At 46.1% G+C, this 26,591-nt stretch overlaps 2 protein-coding genes across 15 annotated transcripts; one reads left to right on the plus strand and one right to left on the minus strand.

Moving 5' to 3' along the window:
* TCTN1 (tectonic family member 1) lies at positions 1–17,003 on the plus strand. 4 transcript variants are annotated; one of them, XR_011560035.1, is made up of 15 exons: positions 1–388; positions 1,748–1,868; positions 3,638–3,768; positions 4,284–4,456; positions 5,548–5,632; positions 6,849–6,958; positions 7,188–7,208; positions 8,382–8,507; positions 9,668–9,793; positions 10,480–10,626; positions 11,387–11,511; positions 11,872–12,025; positions 13,817–13,942; positions 14,627–15,749; positions 16,399–17,003. XR_011560035.1 is itself a non-coding variant. In XM_070763270.1 (14 exons), the coding sequence occupies exons 1-14, from the start codon at positions 88–90 to the stop codon at positions 14,768–14,770; spliced, it is 1,890 nt and encodes a 629-aa protein (XP_070619371.1). In that variant the 5' UTR covers positions 1–87; the 3' UTR covers positions 14,771–15,890. The 4 variants fall into 4 exon arrangements, 2 of the variants coding, with proteins under 2 accessions (XP_070619371.1, XP_070619372.1); XR_011560036.1 differs by having other exon boundaries at positions 2–388; positions 10,480–10,562; positions 11,371–11,511; XM_070763270.1 differs by lacking the exon at positions 16,399–17,003 and having other exon boundaries at positions 14,627–15,890.
* On the minus strand, positions 15,272–26,531 carry HVCN1 (hydrogen voltage gated channel 1). 11 transcript variants are annotated; one of them, XM_070763278.1, is made up of 7 exons: positions 26,344–26,436; positions 23,114–23,270; positions 20,523–20,812; positions 19,215–19,319; positions 17,491–17,722; positions 16,084–16,196; positions 15,272–15,726 (listed from the first exon to the last, which is right to left on the minus strand). In XM_070763278.1, the coding sequence occupies exons 3-7, from the start codon at positions 20,724–20,726 to the stop codon at positions 15,661–15,663; spliced, it is 720 nt and encodes a 239-aa protein (XP_070619379.1). In that variant the 5' UTR covers positions 20,727–20,812; positions 23,114–23,270; positions 26,344–26,436; the 3' UTR covers positions 15,272–15,660. The 11 variants fall into 11 exon arrangements, with proteins under 11 accessions (XP_070619379.1, XP_070619378.1, XP_070619374.1 ...); XM_070763277.1 differs by lacking the exon at positions 26,344–26,436 and adding an exon at positions 23,479–23,584; XM_070763273.1 differs by lacking the exon at positions 23,114–23,270 and having other exon boundaries at positions 26,344–26,531.
* Positions 26,532–26,591: the final 60 nt, after the last annotated feature.

A 26,591-nucleotide genomic window follows, 5' to 3' on the forward strand; every position in this document is an offset into this window, starting at 1 on the left:
AGGCTCCCAGCGTACCTTGCGCGTCTCCATGGTTACCAGCCCCGGGCGTCCAACTGAGGCCTAGGCCGCTGCGGCCTAGCAGGCGGGATGAGGCGACCGAGCGGGCCGCCGCCGCCGCTTCTCCTGAGGCGGTCCGTTCTCTTCCTCCTGCTGCTACCCGGGGTTTGCCCGTCCACGGCGGGGCCGACCATTGATGGCCCTTCGAAGGAGGCCACCATTCCGGACGGAGCCGCTACCGCGGCGGGGTCGACGACGGAGCCCCCTCCTCTTTCGTCCCTCAGCCAGGCGGTCTCGACGGCGAGCCCCGCCGAGGCCTCCAGCCCGCGTCTCACGACTCCCTTTCAAACGCCATCTCATGTCGGCCCCTGGCCGGCTCCCGTCACCAAGGGTGGGTCTCCCCCGAGGGACTGATGGAGCCTCCATGGACAGGAGCAGTCATGCCGGAGTCTCGGGATGGGGCAGAAAGGCCAAAAGAAGCTGGCGGGAAGAGCGGGGTAGTCTGGTTGCCCTTTCATAGCTGTAGCAGGCGGGACTATAGTTCATGGGCTATAGGAAACAAGCCTGAGGAATCTGGGATTGATTTATTCTATTTATTTATTACATTTATTTTCTGCCTATTTTGTCATGGGGCTACATTAGGCGGCTTATACACTGCTCAAAAATAAATAAATAAAGGGAACACTTAAAAAACAATATAACTTCAAGTAAATCAAACTTCTGTGAAATCACCTGTCCACTTAAGAAGCAACACTGATTGACAGTCAATTTCACCTGCTGTTGTGCAAATAGAATATTCTATGAGAACATTTCATTCATTCAGATCTAGGATGTGTTATTTGAGGGTTCCCTTTGGGGTTTTTTTGAGCAGTATATAACAATAAAACAGAAAAATGTGTAAATAAAAAGTGTAAAGGTAACAATAGCAAAGAAATAAAAACAAACCATGGAAGTACAATAATTTTTTTTTTAAAAAAGGAGAAAAAAAACCCTTAGTTATAAGTCATTGACATCTAGAGCTCTACCAGAGCATCTATGGCCCTATTTCCATGGTTTTTCTCCTTGGTAAGTCACAGGTGTATCCATGGGTATAAGAAAAAAAAATCTTGGTCTGAAATTTTTTAGGTTCAATTGATCTGAATTGAAATAGACCATGCAAAATGAATTTTACTGTTTCTGACAGTTGGGCGGGGGAGCGGGCATGCATATTTCATAAACTACGGTTCATTGCACGGTCAGCCAGATGTTCAGTCTGAATTCAGTATTTTTATCCATCTAGCGACTCCACAGTAACTGAATTTAAATATGCCTGGGATAAACATAGATCCATTGTAAGATAAAATACAGGAAATAGTATAAGGGCAGACTAGATGGACCATGAGGTCTTTTTCTGCCGTCAGTCTTCTATGTTTCCTTTTGTGGACCTGGGATATGTTTTTGATTTATCATTTATTTGTCAAGTACGTACTGGTGGTATACAAAGATAAAACAATGTTTATATACATGATATTAGTAGGAGAGAAACATTAGGACAGGGGACGGAAGGCATCCTGGTGCGCTTATGAACGCCCCTTAGTGACCTCTTTTTTGATGGTATCTAAGATATCATAGGTTTTCTGCTATTCCACCAAAGCAATCTGCCATTTGCAATTGACTGATGAGATTTGTTAGTGCTGATGGTGTTTAAGGTGGTGGTGATAGTGGTTGTTACTTAATATTCACTGCCATTTTTGTCAAACTTATTTTTCAGTGACCGAGCTCTGCGTCTGTGACCTGCTGGAGAATCAATGTGACGTAAACTGTTGTTGCGACCCGGTTTGCAGCGCTGCAGATTTCAGCATCTTCACTGCCTGTTCGGTTCCTGTTGTCACGTAAGCGCGCCTGCTGTAGAGTGACGCAAATGTGCATTTAGATGGTTTCCACAGAGATCTCGCATGCACTCTGTTTGAACTTGCCACATCAGAATAGCAAATTGAGGATGCAGTCCTTGGGGCAATGTCTCTTGAGATGAAAACACAAAAAAATTGAATATTAATAATCTAGTTCAACTCCTCAGCTTTTGAAGTATTACGGTGTCCTCATAAAATAATCCCGGTGCAGAATACAGAGGGCAGAGGTGTTCCATTAAAAGCTTTAACGAGTCGCAGTGACTGTGAAGTGCTGGGGAGGAAGCTTTTCTTAACCTGTGAGGCTTGCTTGCAAAGAGATTTTTTTTTTTTGCAGCTAGTATATAGCGGAATATATACACTTTTCGATCATTTGAACACCACGCAAAATGCAATGCACGAGATGAAATGTTTTGCATTTGCTAAATTCCGCATTTAGCACTTCACGTAACAGAATTGCCACTTGATTGCATTTCTGTCTCTCACTTTAAATGTCTCTGAATTAAAAAAACACAAGTATTTGTCTACTTCTCCATATTGGAACAAATACCTCTATGGCTATGGAGATATTTTTAGGGGTGCATTTTTAAAACACTGGCCGCACTATTAATAACTGATTGCGATCTGCAATTGTTGCTTGTTCTGTGTGCCATTTCCTTTTTGGCAGCCTACCCACTCTCCTTTCCACCGCTTCGTGTCTCCGCTGGTGTTCTTATGCATTGTGAATTTGACAACCAAATTAAACCTTTGTGGATTAGCAGTGTCCTATTTAAATATCAATATGCCAGCGAGTTTCCTGTTGCAGCCTCTCAACACAGGTTTTGCAGCCTCCCCCACCCTCCAACCCCTCTCTTCTTCACAGGTCTGTTCAAAACCACCAGCTTCGTTTATCCAACTGCTTTCTTTCCCCTCACAACACCTCAGCATGTCTCCGTGCAGAAAATTATCCACAACTCTTTGGAACAAAAATTGTGCCACCCCAGGGATTAATCCCAGCTTTTATTTGGCCCCTGTGCCAATTGCCTTTTTGATTCAGTATTTTGAGAACTGTTAGATACATATGTCAAAGTTAAAGCTGACTAGTAGTTGCATTTGTACCTGTGAAATGATGTTTGTTTATTTATTTATTTATTTAATTTATTCATTTGTCCAATATACAAATACATAGGAAGAAAAATAGACATGTGATAATATAAAAGAGGGTGAAAGTAAACTTAGAGGAGAGGATACACGAAAGGAAGAGAATATATATGATAGGTGGAAGAAAGGAAAGACAATTGGACAGGGGACGAAAGGCACACCAGTGCACTTATGTATGCCCCTTACTGGCCTCTTAGGAACCTGGAGAGGTCAATCGTGGAGAGTCTAAGGGAGAAGTGTTGGGGGTTAGGGGTTGACACAATTTAGTCCAGTAATGAGTTCCACGCTTCGATAATTGTTGAAATCATATTTTTTACAGTCAAGTTTGGAGCAGAGAGGCATAGGTTGGTTGCATGCTTTGGTTTCTGGAAGGCATGGCTTAACAATAGATCCCTTGTTTTTACATTGTCTAAAATATTTTTCAAATCCATTTGCACTATTGACCATTTTTGCATACGGTGGTTTGATTTCAGAGGCTTAAAAAAATTATTTATGTGTCTTGTTTCAACATCCCTTTTTTTTCCAAAGGGATTTTTTTTTCCTCCACAGAAGAAAAACGGCATTCCTGTATGTAAAAAAAGATTAAAACATTTACAAGCTTCTCTTTTCTCTAGAGGTGACGGGCATTTCTGCAGACAACCAGAAGCCCTCTATTCCATAGATCAATCAGTTCAGCCACCAAAAAGGATATTTCAAGTGGTCGAGAAAGTCAACCCTTCTGTGTTCTGCCTTCAGACCTCCAACTGTAAGTAGGACAAGCCTAGTGAATATGTTACTCTGAGGATAAGCAAACTGATGGGATGGATAGGATAGTACTTGAAGGGGGGTGGGGGTTCAGCAGTGTTTGAAAAAATAGTCACTTGTTGAAGTGAGTGGCCATCTAGATTAGGCTCCCCAAATTTGGCCACTTTACAACTTGTGGACTTCATCTCCCAGAATTCCTCAGCCAGCCAAATTTGGAGAGCATATGAAATATTTAATTCAAATAAAATGGCTTTTTTTAAAAATGACCATGTCCAAGACTTTCAACATCAGTATAGATCCTGCATAGTTTGCCCCCATCCTGAAGAACTAAGCCAAAGGGTGAAGCTATGTTGTTCCAGTATATTTCCTTTCATTTTTGAAGAGAGAAAGGTAGACAATTAAGATGTTGAACAACCTAGGTTTTTTCCCCATATGATCACAATGCTCAGAAATGCCCGGATACAATGTGATGTACTAAACTTCTCAAACTTTTTTCTTTTCCTTTTCTTTTTGCAGATAAAGCTGGCTTCTCCTTCCAAGCTCCAGAAATACCCACCCTGCAGAATTTCGATAGGCTCCTTCAGGAATTCGACAGGGACAGCGGCTTTGCCACTGGAAAGGATCTCATCCTGGAAGCGGAGTCCCAGGCCCCTCGTGAGGCTAGCGCAGACAACACCAGCAGATACAAAGTGGGTTTTGCCTCCCAAGGACAATTCCATCTGTCCATCCATTACCCTGGGGGGGGGGGTCATTGACCCCCTCAGAGAGGGTCCGCAACTTGGGCATCCTCCTCGATCCACAGCTCACATTAGAGAAACACCTTTCGGCTGTGGCGAGGGGGGCGTTCGCCTGGTGCACCAGTTGTGGCCCTATTTGGACCGGGAGTCACTGCTCACAGTCACTCATGCCCTCATCACCTCGAGGCTCGACTATTGTAACGCTCTCTGCATGGGGCTACCTTTGAAGAGTGTTCGGAAACTTCAGATCGTGCAGAATGCAGCTGCGAGAGCAGTCATGGGCTTCCCCAAATATGCCCATGTCACACCAACACTCCGCAGTCTGCATTGGTTGCCGATCAGTTTCCAGTCACAATTCAAAGTGTTGGTTATGACCTATAAAGCCCTTCATGGCTCCGGACCAGAATATCTCCGGGACCGCCTTCTGCCGCACGAATCCCAGCGACCAGTTAGGTCCCACAGAGTGGGCCTTCTCCGGGTCCTGTCGACTAAACAATGCCGTTTGGCGGGACCCAGGGGAAGAGCCTTCTCTGTGGCGGCCCCGGCCCTCTGGAACCAACTCCCCCCAGAGATTAGAATTGCCCCCACCCTCCTTGCCTTTCGTAAGCTCCTTAAAACCCACCTCTGCCGTCAGGCATGGGGGAACTGAGATATTCTTTCCCCCTAGGCCTTACAATTTACGCATGGTATGTTTGTATGTATGATTGGTTTTATAACAAGGGTTTTTAGCTGTTTTAGTATTGGATTTTTACATGCTGTTTTTATCACTGTTGTTAGCCGCCCCGAGTCCACGGAAAGGGGCGGCATACAAATCCAATAAATAAAATAAATAAATAATAATAAATAAAGAGCTCCACTTTGCCCGTCCCGTCTCTTGAAGCCAGTTTAGATTTTGTCCAGGGGACAAATGGCCTCACATGTTTGTCTAACTCTAAGCGGTTCCCCCCAGCCTGAAACTCAGGATTGGAGAAGGCCGAGCAACAGGTTCCCAGTGGTTCTTCTTCCTGGTGGAAAATGAAATTTCTTCTCTTGTGTTTTGACAGTTTAAGGATCTCATTCAGACAACCGATGGCTTTCTGAGGCTGCCTGCTCCACTTTTTTCTCGCTGTGCTCATGAAAACCCTGCAGGTCAGAGAACAGCTTCTTCCTTCTGGAGCTACTACTTTTGGATTGTGTTTTGGGAACAGGCACTCTGTATGAAATTTCCCCCCTTTTGCTCTGCTATTCTAGACCACGGGGCCATCTTACCTTCCTGCAACAAACCCAACAAGATGGTTCTGCTAAAGGGGTTTTCTAAGAGTTCCAGGCCTAGTGCCGTAGAAGCTTTGAAACCAGGGCCCAAATTTAGTGGATGAAATAAAAGCATGAGATAGGGGTTTAAGATTTCCGAGCTGTAGGCAGAATAGAAAATCCTAGGATTCATAAACTATGCCTGCGTTGTATCTCTAGCTAAAGCCCTGGACACCAATTCCCACCCTGTTAGAGTATCCTTCTTACCACAACCATCATCCTCCACTAGATTCACACCTAAGACAAATTCCTTGTGTGTCCAATCACACTTGGCACATAAAGAATTGTGTTTTAGATAGGGCTGCAGGGAAGTTTGGACAAGACAATCTTAAATGAGGCTTCTTTTGTCACGAAGAGAGACTGCAGGAACTTTGCATGGATGGCCTAGAGAAAAGGAGGGCCAGAGTGGACATGATAGCAGTCTACAGATATATGAGGGGTTGCCACAGAGAAGAGGGGATCACTTTATTCTTCAGGGCACCAGAGGGCCGGATGAGGAACAATGGCTGAAAGCTGACCAAGGAGAGATTCAACCTGGAAATAAGGAAGAACTTCCTGACGGTCAGAACGATCAACCAGTGGAACAACCTACCAGCGGACGTTGTGAACTCCAATACTCTGGACATTTTTAAGAGGAAATTGGACTGCCATTTGGCTGGGATGCTATAGGGTTCCTGCTTAGGCAGGGGGTTGGACTTGATGACCCGCATGGTCCCTTCCAACTCTAACAATCAATCAATCAATAAACAAACAAACAAACTTCTAATCTGAATTAATCTGAACTTCCTCTGGTGTACCTGGAGCCCAAAATACTTAGATATTTACTGTAGAGCATTTTCAATAAGGGAGAGCACATATGCGCGTTAATTACAGAAACGAAGAGGGAGTTGTAGAAAAGGCAGCTTGCTGCCATGGAGCCCACTCTAAGCCATGCATTCTGGGGCTTTTGATTTAAAATCAGATTAGATTGGATTAATTAGATCCCTAAAACGGATCTAACCTTCACCAACCTGAAGATTTGCTTCTGAATCCTGTTCTTTGCTGCTTTCTTCAGGCTTCTTAATGACCCAGGCTGAAAAATGCAACACAGCGATGAAGGTGGATGGATGCAACACCCTTCCCGAACTCAGCATGCCGTTTTACACCAATTTTAGCATTTTGGCGGTAAGTGCTTATTTGGGGAGCCTTCAGAATGCACAAAACACAAATGGGGTGGTGGGGGGTGAAGTCAGAACTGGTGGTTTATTTTTCATTCAGAGAGACAAGAGTTTTCTGGCACGGATGCCCAGAGGCTAACACCAGGCCAGCCCGTTTGTCATTTGTACCCTACGTGGCAACGCTTCACCTGAAACGTGACTGACTTCTTCTTCTTCTTCTTTTTAATCCCCATTAGGTTCCCAATTCGAGCCAAATAGTAAGTTTAATTTTAATTCCCACTTTGAGCCATTTATAATGCATCTGTAGGCAGATTGTGCTTAATGATACTTAATGGCAACGCTCCCACTATAATTAAGAAATAACAGGGCGGTTGTCGCTAGGTGGATCTTCGGAGTGACATCTCTATTTTGGGTGGGTGAATTTTAAAACTCGTGCAGAGCAAAACTGCTGTCCTCGGAAAACAGGCAGGTGCAGCCCAGAAGATGCATCTGGACAGGGACAAGGAGACCTGGGCAGCAGGTGTCTCTGTTGTCTTTGCTTCCTTTGGGGGAAAATGGAAATTAATTGCCTTTATCTATGATCTTAAGACTTTTCCTACCATACATAATGAGTAAAATTTTACCTTAAAGCATTTCACCGATTCCACAACAGAAAACTTTCCCCCAAGAGAGGGTTTTTTAAAGGAGTATGTCCATTTTTCCTTGAACAACTATCAGTTACATAGATCAGTGTTTCCCAACCTTGGCAACTTGAAGATATCTGGACTTCAACTCCCAGAATTCCCCAGCCAGCAAATGCTGGCTGGGGAATTCTGGGAATTGAAGTCCAGATATCTTCAAGTTGCCAAGGTTGGGAAACACTGACATAGAGGATAAGGGAGAATATCTGTTTTTCCCAGATAACTTTCTGTTCTTTCCTAGAGTTTTCATGTCACTAGTGAAACTCATAGATTATGCCAAACCGTGCTTTAATCATAGTTTGAACAAACCGGACCTTAGGTCTGTGATGGGAAACCTATGGCCCTCGCACCAGAAGTGGCCATGCATGCTGTCACCAGCTGCTCGTCTGGGTCCCAGTGCGCTGGAATATGGCCCAAAACCAGGTTATTTTTCAGGCCAAAAATGGACTGAAAATGGCCAAAGAAACTGCCCCAAAATCGGGCATGTGTATGGGTCTTTGGGTTTCCAGTGGTCTGGCGCACAAAAAGACCAGCTGGCCAGCATGCACATATGCACCGGACAGCTGGACTTCAAGTTTCCAGCGCACACACATCAATGCACATACACACACATTCCAATTTGGGTACTTGGTGCCGACAAGGTTCTCCATCACTGCCCTGGGCCTAAGCCACCAGCCGAAATGTCTGAATCCTGCCTGTGTACGAAGTAATGTTGTTAACCAAGTGGTTGTTGCTTCTGAATCTTTTCAGGTCAATGTCACCGTCCAGTCCCTCACAATTCAGTTGCCCGAGGGGCTGCGCACTCGCCTGGCTAATGCGGACGTCGTCTTGCTCCCTGTGCTAAACAGTCAGTTGTGCAGCAACGTCGTGGTTGAGGTAGGCAACTACCACCAACAAACTTCTGGAGAAATGTGGAATGTTTCCCACTGCGTGTCCACTACCTCAGTGGAAACCTTGCGCTAAACCAAGATTTATGTCAGGCGCGCGCCCAAACTTTTGGCTCACCTGGTCTGCCTTGAGTGAAGACGAATGGTCTTGGGCCGCATAGAACATGTAAAATTAACCCATGTAAATCACGTCATGTTAAAAGTTTTCGAGCACGAATCCCAGCGACCTGTTAGGTCCCACAGAGTCGGCCTTCTTCAGGTCCCGTCGACTAAACAATGTCGTCTGGCGGGACCCAGGGGAAGAGCCTTCTCTGTGGTGGCTCCGACCCTCTGGAACCAGCTCTCCCCTGAGATTAGGATTGCCCCCACCCTCCTTGCCTTTCATAAACTCCTTAAAACCCATCTCTGCCGTCAGGCATGGGGGAACTAAAACATCTCCCCCTTGCCCATGTTGTTTTGGTGTTTGATTGATTGTGTGCTTGTTTTTTATATATATTGGGATTGTTTTATGAATTTCTTAACTTAAAATTGTAATTGGATTGGTGGGCATTGGATTTGTCACTATGTACTGTTTTTTTTGCTATTGTTGTGAGCCGCCCCGAGTCTGCGGAGAGGGGCGGCATATAAATCCAATGAATCTAATCTAATCTTATGGAGCTGCATTGCTAGCTGTCCAGGGCTGCAAAGCCCCCAGGCTGCAAAGCCGCCTGGTTTAGGTTAACCATGGACAGTTTATGACTTATCCTGGGTTGTCTGAGCCTAACAGAAAGCCTACCCAAGTTACATGAAGTGTTAATACCACTTTATAAGGCCTTAGTAAGGCCACACTTGGAATCCTGCATTCAGTTTTGGTCGCCAGGATGCAAAAAGGATGTTGAGACGCTAGAAAAAGTGCAGAGAAGAGCAACAAAGATGATTAGGAGGCTAAAACATATGAAGAACGGTTGCAGGAACTGGGCATGGCTGGTTTAATGAAAAGAAGGACCAGGGGGGACATTATAGCATCTTGTTTCACCATCTTGTTTTCAGGTCTTCATTCAGATGATAGGAATATAAAAGCCCTAGAAAAGCCCGATTGTGAGCCAGGTAGTGTAAATTTGGAGTCAGGCAGCACCTGAGTCAAACCAAGTCAACCCCCTTCCCTTTCAGGCCAGCTACCTCATTACCTTTACCGAGGCAGGTGAGATCGTGGGGGCCACCCTCTCTCTGGTTCTGGGCACAGTTGGTACCAGCACCCTTCTCCTGCAGCAGAGCTTTGCCATCCGTTTCGTACAGGTAACTCCTGAAGGATGTGAATGTTTTGTTTTAAATATTGAACCTCCCCCGGGGCCCTGGGAGATTTCCCACTGGACGACATCTATTCCTCAAAAGGGAGGGAGAAGCAATAAAGATGGATATTTAAATTTAAGCTCTGATTTGTTTGGGTCCCAGTTTTTCTACTGCAAGTCAACTGAAATACAGTGTTCCCTTGATTTTCGCAGGGGATGCGTTCCGAGACCCCCCGCGAAGTAGAGATGCAGAAGTAAATACACTATTTTTGGCTATGAACAGTATCACAAACCTTCCCTTAACACTTTCAGCCCCTAAATTGCAATTTCCCATTCCCTTAGCAACCATTTAGATTATTACTCACCATGTTTATTTATTAAAGTTTATTTAAAAAAATATTTATTAAAAGCAGACGAAAGTTTGGCGATGACATATGACGTCATCGGGTGGGAAAAACTGTGGTATAGGGGAAAAACCCGCAAAGTATTTTTTAATTAATATTTTTGAAAAAACGGGGTATAGAGTTTTCGCAAAGTTCGAACCCGCGAAAATCGAAGGAACACTGTAATAATAGCAGCTGCTTAATAAAGCAGTCCCTGCCACCCTAAGAAATTTGTGGCCTGTTATTCAAAACAAAGAATGAAAAATCAGTAATTTGCAACATTTTTTTAAAAAAACTTTTTTTTTAACAGCAAGATACTCGGCCTGTTCCTTTCAGTGGAAGCCCAGGTTACGTGGTTGGATTACCGATAAGAGCCGGATTTAGACCAGTTGGATATCCTTTTTTTCCTCCGTTATTTAAGCCAAACTCACTCTGGAAAACGGGTGCTACAAAAGTTGTAAGCATGGAAAAACAATCACCGGTCCCTTTTTTTTCCAGGGATGGTTTTTCCAACCATCACTAAATGAATCTTTGTAAGTCAAGGACTAACCCATAGCTGGTATTGTGCAGCTGGGCTCAGGCAGCGCTTTAAACAAGTCCTGCTGCTTCTGGTACCAGTTCAGCCATCATGTTTGCGAGCCACAACCTACGGTATAAGTATTGTGCAAATCCAAGTAATTGGGGCTCATTCAGTAATCCACGATTAAAGAAACCACGCCATGGGGAAGAGCCTTCTCTGTGGCGGCCCCGGCCCTCTGGAACCAACTCCCCCCAGAGATTAGAATTGCCCCCACCCTCCTTGCCTTTCGTAAGCTGCTTAAAACCCACCTCTCCCGCTAGGCATGGGGGAACTGAGATACTCTTTCCCCCTAGGCCTTTACAATTTTATGCATGGTATGTCTGTATGTATGATTGGTTTTACAATAAGGGTTTTTAACTGTTTTAGTATTGGATTATTATTATATGCTGTTTTATTGCTGTTGTTAGCCGCCCCAAGTCTGCGGAGGGGGGCAGCATACAAATCCGATAGATAGATAGATAGATAGATAGATAGATAGATAGATAGATAGATAGATAGATAGATAGATAGATAGATAGATAAGGAAGGAAGGAAGGAAGGAAGGAAGGAAGGAAGGAAGGAAGGAAGGAAGCCTGGCTGCTGCACCAAAACTTCTGTTTTTCCTTCACTCGCTGCATTCACCTCCGGAATCCTTCAGAGTCTGAACGAAGGGAGCCAGCTAACCATGATGAAAAGCACCACAGCCCAGGAGTGTTTCCGGGCGGAAGGGAGCCGAACCCCAGTCCTGTTTGGGTACAATATGATGTCCGGATGTCAAGTGCGGTAAGGAATATGCTTGGTGCCGTTCCGACCTGCCGTCTCCCCTCCTTACCTGGATGCTGGGAAGGGGACTGGGTGCATTTATCGCAACAACTACCCTGTCCAGTGTAATAGCTGGTTTTTGTGCTCCTCAGGAATTGCTAGGGGGGCTTTTGTGGAGGGATGAGGAGAGGGGTCTCTTTGCCCTTATCTGGAAGTCACCACAGTGGGGAAGAGCCCCCATTTCGTCTTTCCCCTGCTTATTTTCCAGTTATTGTTAATCTCACCCCCACTTTCCAACGAATACAAGCCTCGTTTCACACTTATATCAGTTTACACAGGTATCCCTCAAAGGGTTGCTGATGCCAATTTTCCTTCTTTAAGAATTACTGACAGCACCGAATGTCGGCTTCTGGCTCCAGAGATCCTAAGGGTGTTAAAGGGCCAAAATTTCCCAGACTACGTGGCCTCTTTTGGAGATTCCTTGCCTCAGAACGGACCGGACTGGGTCCAGATCTCTTACAATTCCACCAAACCGGTAAGTTTGCCCAGGTTCGCCTGGTGCACCACTTGCGGCCCTATTTGGACTGGGACTCACTGCTCACAGTCACTCATGCCCTCATCACCTCGAGGCTCGACTACTGTAATGCTCTCTGCATGGGGCGACCTTTGAAGTGTTCGGAAACTTCAGATCGTGCAGAATGCAGCTGCGAGAGCAATCATGGGCTTCCCCAAATATGCCCATGTTACACCAACACTCCGCAGTCTGCATTGGTTGCCGATCAATTTCCGGTCACAATTCAAAGTGTTGGTTATGACCTATAAAGCCCTTCATGGCATCGGACCAGAATATCTCCAAGACCGCCTTCTGCTGCACGAATCCCAGCGACCAATTAGGTCCCACAGAGTGGGTCTTCTCCGGGTCCCGTCAACTAAACAATGTCGGTTGGCGGGCCCCAGGGGAAGAGCCTTCACTGTGGCGGCCCCGACTCTCTGGAACCAGCTCCCCCCAGAGATTAGAACTGCCCCTACCCTCCTTGCCTTTTGTAAACTCCTCAAAACCCACCTTTGTCGTCAGGCATGGGGGAACTGAGATATTTCCCCTGGGCCTATATAATTTATGTATGGTATGCTTGTAGGTATGTCTGCTTAAAAATGGGGTTTTCTTAACTACTTTAAATTTTTAAATTGTAAATTATTAGATTTGTTATGAATTGTTTTATTATGTTGTGAGCCGCCCCGAGTCTACGGAAAGGGGCGGCATACAAATCTAATAAAATAAATAAATAAATAAATAAGTCTGATTAACATCTGGACGGATGTTTTATCCCCTCCCCCCAAGACTATTTGGGATGCAAATAAGCCACGTAACAGCATGCATCCTATGTAGGCAAAGTTTTAAAAAAACAACCCAAAACACAGCACAAAAAGAGGCTGGGGAATTTACCGATGACCCCAAGCAGTTTGAGTGCTGCTTCCTTTTTTCTTTTTTAAAAAATAATCTTTATTAAGTTTCTACATATAAAAACAATCCAAACAAACAAAACATACAAAGAAAAAGAAAAATGAAAATAGACAAATCAGCTTATAAACCTATAGAACATAGAAAGGGTTGAGTTTCAGTGGTGTTCGATAGATGCACATAGATAGTTATTTGCTTATTAATATTTTCTTTCACGGCATACATATATTCATTTGTTATATGAAAGACATAATTTGTCAACCCTATTGTTGATTATCACTATCAAGCGACCTAACATTAAGTATTTGTATCTAGTGTGTGGAATTGTGCGTTTATTTTCTTTAGTTCTGTATATTATATTGTATTCATTTTCAATATTTCTGAGGAAGGTACAAATTCCTTTTTAGGGGTTTTATGTTCCATCGATTTATGGCGCAGTGTTTCTATATTTTCATTTTATTTGGGTACGAGAGGAAGGAGGGTCTAGGTTTGCTTTTCCTTTAGGTTTTTTATGCATTTTTTTTCTGTTTGAGCCATTTGTACCAATTTTCCCTAATTTTGTAAAAATTTGGATTTATCTTTTCCCTGTCGTTCCAAAGTCATTTTGGTCATTTCTGCACACTCGAGGACCTGAATTATGAAGCTTGAAGTTTTTTTGGGGGGGGGGGGGGGGGAGTTTCTGTGGGTGCTGCTTTCGTTCTTACCGTAACAATTTATGTGCTCTCACTGCTGACTCAAATGCGCTGAGCTCTGTTTACGGGACAAAGTGCAGTAGGCCACATCCTGCGTGCTTAAGTGGAGGGGGTGGTAGGCCTCTCCCCCTCCCTTCATGCAAAGCAGGCCCCGTGACTTCTGACTCTCTTTCAGGCCACCTGTGAAATCCCCGTCTCCTTCGAAGTGCAAGTGAAGTGGACCAAATACGGCTCCCTGGTGAACCCCCAGGCTAAAATCGAGAGCCTCGTGGTGATCATAACCACGGCTCCCTTGCCCAAGGTGGGTGGGGGATCCTCTGGGAAAGGGAGGAGGGGGGGTGGAAGAACACTGGGAGCTTATTTTTAACTTCAGCACAAGGGAGGGTGGATGGGTGGGTGGGTGTTAAGAATCTGCCTAATAAAACTGGCATTTTCTTCTGAAAGGGTAACCTTCGCACCTTGCAGCATGGCTAGCTGGGGAATTCTGGGGGTTGTAGTCCACACACCTTAAAGTCGCAGAGGTTGAGAAACCCTGGACTAGATCCCCTTTGGGGAAAAACGGTGGTCTGATTGGGTTTCTCTCTTTCTCTCTCTCTTTCTCACTCTCTCTCTTTCTCTTTTATCTTTCTCTCTCTCTTTCTCACTCTCTCTCTTTCTCTTTCTCACTCTTTCTCACTCTCTCTTTCTTTTTTCTTTCTCTCTTTCTCTCTTTCTCTCTCTCACTCTCTCTCACTCTCTCTTTCTCATTCTCTTTCTCATTCTCTTTCTCTTTCTCTCACTCACTCTCTCTATCTTTCTCTCTTTCTCATTCTCTCTTTCTCTCTCTCTCTTTCTCATTCTCTTTCTCATTCTCTTTCTCTTTCTCACTCACTCTCTATCTTTCTCTCTTTCTCATTCTCTCTTTCTCTCTCTCTCACTCTCTTTCTTTCTCTTTCTCACTCTCTCTTTCTCTCACTCTCTCTCTCTTTCTCTCTCTTTCTTGCAGGTCGATGCAGGAAGCGAGAGCAGCGTCCAGATTCTCAGCTCCGTCTCCTTTGACGACATCTCTGCCCCTGCAAAGCCGGGATACAAAGCTTGGCCCACCATTGATGCCCACCTGCCTTTCGATTTTTTCTTCCCTTTCGTTTAAAAGAAACACCTGCAGAATCCAAAGATATTTTTCTTTCCAAAGGGGGGGGGACATCGTTCTTCAGAGCCACACTGAAGTCGGAAACAGTTGTTGCATCAAAGTGAGCAGGGGCCAAGGTGGTTTCTGCCAGCACCGATTCCCGGTAGGAATTACGGTGGACCTTGGCGGAGTTTGGCTGTAGATCTTCCTGGTGGTTGCTAGTTTCTAAGCGAATACGGACCGAGGCCTGGATTTCTGCCATGGTGCTAGTGCACAAGAGACGCACGTAGATGGAGTCCAGGCCTTTGGCAGGCCCCTGAGTGGAGAACCTGGCTTGCCGGATGTCTTCGAGGAACTTAGGAGGCAATCATTAATGGAGCCCAGATATCAGGTGCTCAGAGAAATAAAGAATGAAAGAATTCTGAGCCAGGGACATTGGAGAAGGATTCTGCCCTTGTGTCTTAAGAAGCCTCTTCTTCCGGCTCTTAACAAGGGCGGCTTTTGCAAACTACCGGAGGCCACTTCCGAATATGGATTTGAATTTATTACATTATTATTTCCACTTAAGTCTTGTGAAACTGTACAGTTGTGCAAGAAAGAATGGCATAGCTCATTTGATTGTGCTGGAGCTGTTCTACCACTCCGGGTCTCCGAAAGAGATCAAGGCCAGCCGAGTCCCAGCCGGGTGCCCTCCAATCAACACCCCCCCCTTCCCAGCACGATGGCGGAAGGAAGGCAGCGTCCACTCTATCTGAAGGGCATCAGCTCCTGGGGAAAGCAGCCCGCGCTGATAAACGTGCCAGAGGATCTATTTACAAGGTCACCCTGTAAACATATAAAACTAGTTTCTCAGGGCCAGGGACGGAATCCAAGGAAGAGGTTTGGCCACCGTAGGGTCCAGCTCAGGCGTCTTATTTGGACTGGTTGCAGAGCCCGTGTTGCTTCAAGAGACTGTTCAGCCTTTCAATTTCTATTTCCTGTTGAAGAAAAAAGAGAAGAGGTGATTTCCTGTGTCCCCTCAGGCCTTGGAGCATCTTTTTATCAAGAAAAGAAAGGAGAAAAAGTAGAATCGTAAAGCTCTGGGGGAAGCCTGTGACGAACTCCCTCTTCACTATTGAATAAACATCTGAATTCTCAGCTACTGCTATCGATTCTTTTCCTTTCATTTGTTCCTGGCTACATTTTATATCCCACGGGGGGAAAACCCCCCCCAGAGTTCTGGGCTCTTCTAAGAGCAAAGTCAAAGTTGCACCATTACACTGGAATAAATTTAGTGGCACGTAGCACAGAAATCTTGCTGTTGTGCCGAGTGCCGGGAGGAATTAAAAACTCACCTTCTCCGCACAGCTGCTTTCCAGCTGCTGGACTTTGGTGCTCAGCTGCAAATTGGCTTGCTTCAGTTTGGAGACCTGTTGCTCCGTACGGGTCTTCACAGATAAGATTATTCCTGCGGATGGAATTAGAGGACAGGGCAGTTTACAAAACCTATCAGCCAGGCCTGAGGGCCACTTAAAAATTAGCACGGCAACATGTTTACAGCAAACATCCTGCTTGGGCAGCCATGGCAGAAAAGGGGGCAGAGGGCTAGGGTTGTAAAAACAAGGACAAACCTAGAGCCTAATGCAAAACTTTTTAATTCTTTTAATCAGGTCTGCAAAAGGTGGAAACTGATCCAGGAGAGAACCGACCTAGAACCAAGGGGAAATTTCCTGACATTGGGAACAATTAAATCAGTGGAACAGCTTGCCACCAGAAGTCACAGGTGTTCCATCGCTGGAGAATTTTGAGAAGAGATTGGACAGCCATTTGTCTGACATGGGTTTGCTACATGAGCAGGGGTTGGCTTAAAGACCTCTAAGGTCCCTTCCAACTGTTGTTACTGTTTTTTTAAAAGGTCCCCCCCCCCCCCCTGAACTCTTGTTACTGTTACTTCGGGGTCTGAAAACCCACCCGTTGAACCAAAGGGCTTTGGCAAAGGAAGAGGCATTAAATAAAGACAGTCTTAAAAAGAAAGAAAGAGGAAGGAAGTATGGAAGGAAAGGAAGGAAGGAAGAAAGGAAGGAAAGAAAGAAAGAAGAACACATAAAATAAGAAAAGGTGAAGAAGTAAAGAAGGAGAAAGTATGAAAGAGGTTTAATGCAAAAATTATATATTCTCATATTCCTCACATTCAAAATTCTCGTGATTTGTGCATGTAGACAAATATACTTTCTGGTGTTGTTTTTCTTCAATAAAGATTAAAAAATAAAATAAAGACAGGAGAGAAGAAGGCAGTAATCAGAAAGTAAAAAACGGGATGGAAACACTAAGTATCAGATCCTCCAAGAACTGGATGACCATGTTGGTCTTTAGCTCAGGTAGCCAAGAGTTTAGCCACCCCCAAAACCTCTAAAGGAGGAGGGAACTCCCACTCAATAGAATAGAATAGAATAGAATTTTATTGGCCAAGTGTGATTGGACACACAAGGAATTTGTCTTGGTGCAGATGCTCTCAGTGTCCATAAAAGAAAAAGAGACATTTGTCAAGAATCATGAGGTCCAACACTTAATGATTGTCATGGGGGTCAAATAAGCAATGAAGAAACAATCCATATTAATAAAAATCTTAGGATACAAGCAACAAGTTACAGCCCTACAGTCCTAAGTGGGAGGAATCATTCTTGAATTCAACTGGACACGTTTATCGAGTTTGATTCCCGACGTGGCCCTCCTAGCCCGTGGCGCTTTCTTCCCAGACGTACCGTTGATGATCCTGGCCACCCGCCACAGCCGGAGCAAAATCAGCAGGCCGAGCGCTTCGAACTGATGCTCGTGGAAGAGGATCACAATGTCCAGGATGAAGGAGACGATGACCACCAGGGCATCCAGGACCTCGAACTTGTGGTGGAAGAACTCACGGCGGTAGGCGAAGAGCTTGAAGCTGACTTCCACCAGGAAGAGGGAGAGGATGGAAAGGCTCAGGTAGTGAAGGACCTGGCGGAGGCAGAAAGGGGCCGCAGGTAGGTGACAAAGCCCCCCCCCCCCCCATGACGCAGTGGGAAGTTTGGGGGGGTGGCACGAGGTAGAATGGCTCTTCACCTTTTTCAAAATTATTATTCTTATTGTTAAAATAATATTTGTTAAATATATAGAGTAAAAAGAGAACATCATCAAATACAAAGTATCTCCATAATACAAACTGGATTGTCAATCGGTGTTGCTTCCTAAGTGGACAGTTTGATTTCAGAGAAGTTTGATTGACTTGGAGTTATATTGTGTTGTTTAAGGGTTCCCTTTGTTTTTTTGAGCAGTGTACACTTAAAAGCATCATAAAAGATTAAGGAAAAAAACAGTTAAAAAACACATACATATCATTCATGCCGTCCCGAGTCTGCGGAGAGGGGCGGCATACAAATCCAATTAATTAATTAATTAATACATTCATTCAAGGCTGGACCTGGTAAAATTGTGAGATCAACGGCCCCAAGCCTGCCAGAAAAGCCAAGTCTTTCATGCTTTCCGGAAGTGGGGGCAGTCTGGATTTCAGTGGGTAGTTGGTTCCAGAGAACCGGGGCAGCCACAGAGAAGGCCCTTTCCCACGGGCCCGCCAGCCGACACTGCTCAGCCGACGGAACCTGGAGGAGACCAGCTCTGTGGGATCTTATCGGTCGCTGGGAACTATGAGGTAGGAGGCGGTCTCTGAGATAACGTGGCCCTGAGCCATGTAGGGCTTTAAAGATAATGGACAATAATAATTCTAGCACCATTAGATCTTAGTCTGCACTTCTACAGTTTCTTCTTACTTTGCCCTGTAGGTTTTACAACCCTATAGGACAAGAAAATTGCACATAGAAACATAGGAGATTGATGGCAGAAAAAGACCTCCTGGTCCATCTCGTCTGCCCTTATACTATTTCCTGTATTTTATCTTACAATGGATCTATGTTTATCCCAGGCATGTTTAAATTCAGTTCCCGTGGATTTACCAACCACGTCTGCTGGAAGTTTGTTCCAAGGATCTACTACTCTTTCAGTCAAATAATATTTTCTTCTTACGTTGCTTCTGATCTTTCCCCCAACTAACCTCAGATTGTGCCCCCTTGTTCTTGGGTTCACTTTCCTATTAAAAACACTTCTGAACCTTATTTCACCCTTGAACATATTTAAATGTTTCGATCATTATGTTTCTATGTCCCCCCTTTTCCTTCTGTCCTCCAGACTAGACAGATGGAGTTCATGAAGTCTTTCCTGATACGTTTTATGCTTAAGACCTTCCACCATTCTTGTAGCCCGTCTTTGGACCCTCACATAGAACTCTTATCCAAGTCTTCACTTAAAAATCCTCAATGATTTGGTTTCTCGGGTTCTGGCAGACTCATTCAAGCATTATCTTTCTTCTTAATTCAATTCCCCCACAACCTTCTGGATGACCGTAAAGCCCCTCCTGGCCAGAGATTTCCCCCCCCCCTTTGCCCATTTTTCTCACCCTTGGGGCGATCTCCTCTTTGTCGGGGTGAATGATCTTCAGATCCAGGAGCAGTTCTCCCAGCACCAAGACAGCATCCAAGATCACCAGGCAAACCACCACGATCTGGGATGAGAAGAGAAAGCATTCAGGCAAACATAATAAAACCTTCTTGGAAGTCCATCGCTAGATGTTGAGGTTGGTTCCCGTTTACATTAGCAGCAAATGTAACTGAAACCCCAACACTTACATGCAGGGAAAGGGGAGAACAATTTGGGTCATCCATCCCATTTTAGCATTTCTTAATTCTTTCCCCAAAACAATGGTTGAAAAAAAATTAACAGCAGTAGTTAAAAGCAGCGTCCCTCAGCCTGGGCCACTTTTAAGACTTGTGGACTTCAACTCCCAGAATTCCTCAGCCAGCAGGGTCCAGACATCTTAAAAGTGGCCCAGTTAGAAAAACACTGGTTAAAGCAGAGGTCTTCAAACTTGGGAACTATAAGACTTGTGGACTTCAACTCCCAGAATTCTCCAGCCAGCTATAGAACTTGGGAACTATAAGACTTGTGGACTTCAACTCCCAGAATTCTCCAGCCAGCTAGAGAAGTCTTCAAACTTGGGAACTTTGAGACTTGTGGACTTCAACTCCCAGCATAGCTGGCTGGAGAATTCTGGAAGTTGAAGTCCACAAGTCTTAAAGTTCCCAAGTTTGGGGTCCCCCAGGTTAAACCATTGGCCCTCTGACTGAAAAACCAGGAATGGCAACTCAACTCGAATAAACAAGCTATCAATAAACAAGAGCCCAATGAAAGAACCAGCAAATCCACTCCCACCTAAGCCCACAAGGCAACCCACTAGTACATAAAATGAGACCAAACCCCACTCCCTCAGCAGCACTGATGGCGTTATCTTGCTTGGTAATGAAACATCTACAAGAAAACCACCAAGCTCGGAGAGCAGCAAGGACCTCACAATGATAAACCTGTCTCAAAAATGTGCACACAATCACGGAATGCCACGATCTACTCACAGTTTATTAAATGAACCAGGACTGGCTAGGTTCACACTGCTAGTTAACAGCAGAAAGTCGTTTCTTTGGTTTTGGCCAAGGATGCGGCATAAACCATACCGGGGATTTGGATATTACTGTCCATTACTTACGGTGCAAATCCAAACAAATGAAGATGGATCAACAATTCATGATTAAGATATCAACTTAAGTGACAAGGTGGCAACCAAGATTATCCGTGTGGTCTTGTGTTTGTGTGACACCGAATTCAGATAAGAGGGCTCATGGCAACAGACACCTGAACATTCGCACATGCATACCTGGAACTTGTGGGATTGGAAGAGCCTTTTCATGACATCCCTGAAGGTTGGACGCCTGGACACCGATTCGATTTTAACCGCAACTTCTGGGGCCTTCCCTTCTCCTTCCTCTTCTGCGTCTTCCTCCTTCCATTTCTTGTAGTCGTTGTTCCACTGGGCAGTGTCATCTCCCACCACCGTGAAGTGTTTCAGGTACATGGACATGGTGGTCACTCAAAAGTTCATCACCACCCCCGGAGAACAGCTGCAGAAGCAGATCCTGGTTAGCCAAGGCTCGGTCAATCACCTTCCTGGGGATACATCCGTGGGCAGGTAAAAAGAGAGGAGAAAATGGAATCATGGAGATAAAGTGATGAGTTTTTTTCAGGGGTCTCTCAACTTGCCCACCTGAAGACTTGTGGACTTCAATTCCCAGGATTCCCCGATGCTGTCTTGGGAATCCTGGGAGTTGAAGTCCATAAGTCTTCAAGTTGCCAAGTGTGGAGATCCCCGATTTAGGTGTCCAGATCCCTAGTCAATGTAAGGCATCTCCCCAGCAGATAACAACTACTCAAGCAAACTCAAAGCAAATAACAACAGATAACAACTACTCAGGCAAACCCACCCAGAGTCACTTGACAAGCAGATAACATATAATTTTAACAAATCATCATGGGGGAAATTTGCTACTTCCCTAATTAACTAGTCTACCCTTAAATCACTTTTTCTACTAGGAGCACTCAATGCAGCATCACTTTGTTCTCAAGAGTGTCTCCCACAGCATGGGCAAAAGCCTAGGAGTTATCTGCCTTTTTAAAAAGAGGGTTAAGAAACCAACCTCTCCTATCTAACACACAGCACGGAGAAATAAAATAAGGCATCCTATTAGAGCAGAGGTCTTCAAACTTGGCAAACTTTAAGACTTGTGGACTTTATAGAAACATAGAAGATTGACGGCAGAAAAAGACCTCTTCTGAAGTATTTGCTAACACAGAACTGCCAATACAATACTCAGATTGAGGATTCCTTTTCCCCAAGTGCATTATTTGACATTTGGAAACATTCAACTGCAGTTTCCATTGCTTTGACCACTTATCTAGTAAAGCTAAATCGTTTGCCATATTACAAATGCCTCCAGGAATATCAACCCTACTGCACACTTTAGAGTCGTCGGCAAATAGGCAAAACTTTCCCCTATGTCACTCAAAAACATATTAAAAAGAGTAGGGCCCAAAACAGACCCTTGTGGCACACCGCTTGTAACCAGGCTCTGCTCCAACTCCCACAATTCTCCAGCTGGACATAGTTGGGAGTTGAAGTCCACAAGTCTTTAAAGTTTGCCAAGTTTGAAGACCTCTGTTTTAGACGAAGCAGGGGGAATATGCTACCTTTAAGGGGGAAATAAAAGAATTATGATGCATAGCCATCACTCAGGAAGCCAGCCTTGATCCTCAGAGCACTCCCAAAATTGTCTCCCTCTTACCGTGTCCGTGGCTCTCTGCGCCCGCCAAGCCTGCCAAGGAACCTTGATCCGAAACAAGAGGACCCCTCAAAAAGCCCCCCTCGGGGAGAGGCCGTCTCTCTGCCCTGACAGCTTGTAGGAGAGGCAAAGAAGAACCAAAAAACCCCACACACCCTCACGTTTCCTGTTTGCTTTATTTTGCATAAGACATTTCTGTCGCAATCTTTCCTGCTGATAAATAGTCTGGGGGGGCGAACGAGGGGGAAAGCCCACCTGGGCTTAGCCAACCGCTGCCCTTCCAGAAAAGCAGCCCCTCCCTTGTGTTTGTCGTGGGTACAAACCGTGGCTAGGACGGTTCGCCTTGTCCTTGGCTTGCGATGGCCTCTACATGACTCATGAAGGAGCCCCCCCCCCCCCTTGTCCACCTCCCATAGAAAGTATGCTGACTGAAACTAGCCCAAAGTGCAGGCAGTTGCCTTTAGCGCCACCGGAGCGGGCTGTAGTTGAGAGAACTAGTTGGCACATATGTCTGCTCTGTTTATGGTACCATAGCGGGGCAAATAAATACCAGTCCGTGCTGGTCTATGGTCCTGTCTGCAAACAGCTTCCAGGTAATTAGAAAAACAGGTTTGCATGACTATGCGAAAGATCTCCGACGTAATCCAAAAATCAGATCAGGGATTACAGCCTCCTTATCTATTTGCTGCCCAGGAGGGATTGTCGTGACTATTGTCTAGCAACAAACAGCCCCTCTTCCCTTCAGGGCCTGGGAGGAGGGAGGAAGAATGCGCGGTTTACCAAATCGGCGAGGGCGATTCTCTTGAAACGCTCAAGGTTAATTGCAAAACGATCTCGCGGTCTATTTTTAAGCGTTAAGAAACCTCCCGATGTTTCTCCCCAAACATACTTGGCTCTTTCTTCATTTATGGCGGCCCTTGGTCTTCCCTCCTCCCCTCAGCCTGAACTTGAGCGCGTTGGGCTGAACCGATGGGTGGGAACATCAGCTCAGGGCAAGCTTACACAATCCACAACCCTGCCGAACAATTTATAGTAAGGGTTGTGTGAAAGAGAAAGCCATTCCGAGCTCAACCTCGGAAATCAGGATTTTACCTATTTATAGCAGCCGGCTCTCAAAAGAGGAAAGTAATACCTGTTTCTTGACTCAGCCCAAAGTGGTTGAGCTCAAGAACCATCCTAAAGCCATTAATCATGGATTGCAAACATCAGTGGCTCAGTTGGCAGCTAGTGATTCACTCTGAATGTAAGTGTTGCCCTGTTGTCTACTCCAGGAGCCTCCAATTCGTCTGCTAAACCCCATAGAAAAAGAGGCAGGCAAACATCAGGGTCTGGCTGGGTTTTCAAAGGCTCCTATCCTGGTTTGTTTGTTTTCTTGGAAAGCTGTAAGATTAAGCCCACCCAAACGCTAAAGAAGAAACCTTTCTCAGCATGAAATAATGAATGTTTCACCTGTCACCTGCCTGAGAAACCTGGACTTCACTTTCCAGGAAGACTCACCTGGCAAACCAAACCATGATGGTGGAGAAATCCTAGCCGCCCACAAACTATCACTCATCTTTCATCTTTCACCTGGGAAGAGAGGAAGATCTCTACTCCTACAGCGCTAAAACAAAGGAAGAGGAGGCACGATAGACAGCGACCTGCTCGATATTCAATGCTGCCTCCTGGTTTAATCATAATATTAGCCTTTATTATTGTACATCATGCACGCAACGAAATTGGTTGAGCACCATTTGTTGGATAAGCCACAATTCCCTGTGAAACGCAAGCAAACCGCTAATCGTACAACCTAGCGGTCCCTCAACTATCCCTTGCGGCCTTCCCAGCCTCACATCTCCACCTTCCAGAATTCCCCAATTGTGGATTTTGAGCCGAAGGCCAGGAGGCATCTCCCCTCTCTTTGTGAGCCCACCTCTCCCTTTTGCTGACCAAGCTTTGCTGACCATAACTTGTCCTCTCCAAAGCACCTAGAAGGCTGACCACAGCTTGCAGAAAAAGTTGCCTTAGTTAAATATTTAGTTAAATATTCTCCATCTTCCGCTGAAACCAACTCAAGGGATTTATTTACTTTTCTTGCGATCTGTCCCCTCCTCCAAGAAGGACTTTCACAGCTTTGGTAGGATCTAGAAGACACCCCCACCCACCCCCTCAACAACCTTCCTTATATTTCTGTAATTTGGAGGTGGGGGCTCTTGCTTGCCCAGAAAACTTCCTCCCCCCATCTTCAATTAAAATGTCTTTTTTAAAAATACTGTATTGCTTCTTCATTGTCCAAATTCTCCCCCTTCCCCCCACCCCTTATTTGTCTGGACATTACTCACTTTATCACAAGCTGCACATGATAAAAAAGATTCCACTTTTGGGCAACTCTTCCCACGCCTTAAACTCTGTATCAGCCTTCTGCTAACATTTCTATGAACGTCTTTAAATAACCCCCCAGCTTCCTTCTATCTTCTCTGCATTTCAAATTCCCTTCTTTCTTTTTTTAAAGTGCAACCTACAGTGGTGTGTGGAAGGTCCTTCCTTCCATGGTTGAAAAGGTTTTTAATTCTTTATAGAAACATAGAAGTCTGACGGCAGAAAAAGACCTCATGGTCCATCTAGTCTGCCCTTATACTATTTCCTGTGTTTTATCTTAGGATGGATCTATGTTTATCCCAGGCAGGTTTCAATTCAGTCCCTGTGGATTAATCTACCACGTCTGCTGGAAGTTTGTTCCAAGGATCTACTCCTCTTTCAGTGAAATAATATTTTCTCGCATTGCTTCTGATCTTTCCCCCAACTAACTTCAGATTGTGTCTCCTTGTTCTTGGGTTCACTTTCCTATTAAAAACACTTCCCTCCTGGACCTTATTTAACCCTTTAACATATTTAAATGTTTCGATGTTTAAATGTTTATTAATACCAGTGGAAATGTTTCTCTTTTTCTCATTTGGGAAACAAATTTGGGGAGCATTTTTCCTCTCCGGGGAGGGTTATTTCCATTTTGTGCTGCAGCATTTCCACTGGGTCTATTAGAGTCAGGGTCTCCAACTTTGGCAACCGGTGGGCTTCCACTCCCAGAATTCCCCAGCTGGCTAATCTAGGGTTACCACCTTGTGTGCACAAACCACATTGGCTGGATTCACACACATTCAAGCCAACTGTCTTATGAGGTAGACCAGGGCTCTCCAAACTTGGAATCTTGGAAGACTGGGTTAGCACCATGGGTAGACTCACTAGAGGGACCAGGAGGTCTTTTTCTGCCGTCAATCTTTTATGTTTCTACCTTGAAGACTGGTGGGCTTCAACTCATAGAATTCCCCAGCCAGCTAATCTAGGGTTACTCCTATGTGTACAAACCAGGTTGGCTGGATTCACACAAATTCAAGCCAACTGTCTTCGAGGTAAATTTGGCATCTTGGAAGACTGGTGGGCTTCAACTCCCAGAATTCCCCAGCCAGCTGGAGTAGTGGGGTACCCTGATCACCGGTGAGATTCCCACCTTCCCGTCCACGGTCTTCTGGGGCCGCCTGGACAATGCCGGGAGTTGAGGACCCCCCCAAATCTCAACGCTGCCAACTTTGGAGCCTCTCGGGTTGCAATCGGGGGTTCGGCCCAGCTGCATCCGAGCACCGTCGGGACTCCGGCAAGCGGCTCCCTCCCGTCTGCCCCTCGGCCCCACCTCCACGCCCGCTCCGGGCGCTTCCAGCCCAGCAGAGAGGCCGCTCGGCCCGTCCGGTTGAGCCGAGACCCCCAGCGCGGGGATGGAAGGGGAGGCCCGGCTGGCTCCGTGCGCGGTCCCGGGACCGCGTGGAAGGTGGGGCGACCGCGCAACGAGCTCCCCCTCCCTCCCTCCCAGGCCCCCTTTGCCGTACCGTGCGGGGCCCACGAGCTGCTTGGGGAGCCTGGACGGACTGCTGGGGCCGCCGCCTGCCCTGCCTCGCCTGCGCCTTCCCCGCCCCTCGACCCCGATGGATGCCGGAGGAGGAGGAGGCGGCGGGCGGCAGCTGGCCGGAGGGGGGCCTCTCCCCGCGGGCGACAGGCAGGACAGCGCGGGCCGGGCTCCGCCGCGCATCCCCGGGGGGGGGGGGACATCGTCGGAGGGGAAGGGGCTCTGGCGAAACGGGGAGGGCGAGGTTGCAGGCTCCGCTGCCCGCTGTGCAGTCCGGCCGAGGGCGCAACCCGGGCAAAAGGTGGCCCGCTTCAGCTGCCGGGTTGCACTGGGCTCGATCCGCCGGATTTGCCCGGCGAGCCAGCCCGCCGGGGCCGAAGAGCGGCGGGGAGCCTCCGGGCTGGGCATCCCAGAGCGGGAGAAGGGGGAAGGAAGGGGGTCTTAGCACCTCCCGGGGCTCCCCCCCACCTCTTTTGCCCCGTTCTAACCCGGGTTTGCTGCTCCAGCTAGCTGCGATGAGGCCTCAGTCTGTGGCTGCAGGGGGGAAAAAAACCTCCCGTCCCCCTCCCTCCCTTTCATTTGAGCCAAGAAGTCTGTTGAGTAAACTGTGAGTAAATGCGTGGCGCCTTAGCCCCTCCTGGCGGCCCCTTTTGCAAGGCCACCAGTTTGACAAAAACGGTGGAAGGTCCTAAGCATCAAACTGACCAGGAAAGACTTCACCAACTCCATCTGTCTA

Source organism: Erythrolamprus reginae, chromosome 10, assembly GCF_031021105.1.
Source record: "Erythrolamprus reginae isolate rEryReg1 chromosome 10, rEryReg1.hap1, whole genome shotgun sequence".
Taxonomy (NCBI): Eukaryota; Metazoa; Chordata; class Lepidosauria; order Squamata; family Dipsadidae; genus Erythrolamprus; species Erythrolamprus reginae.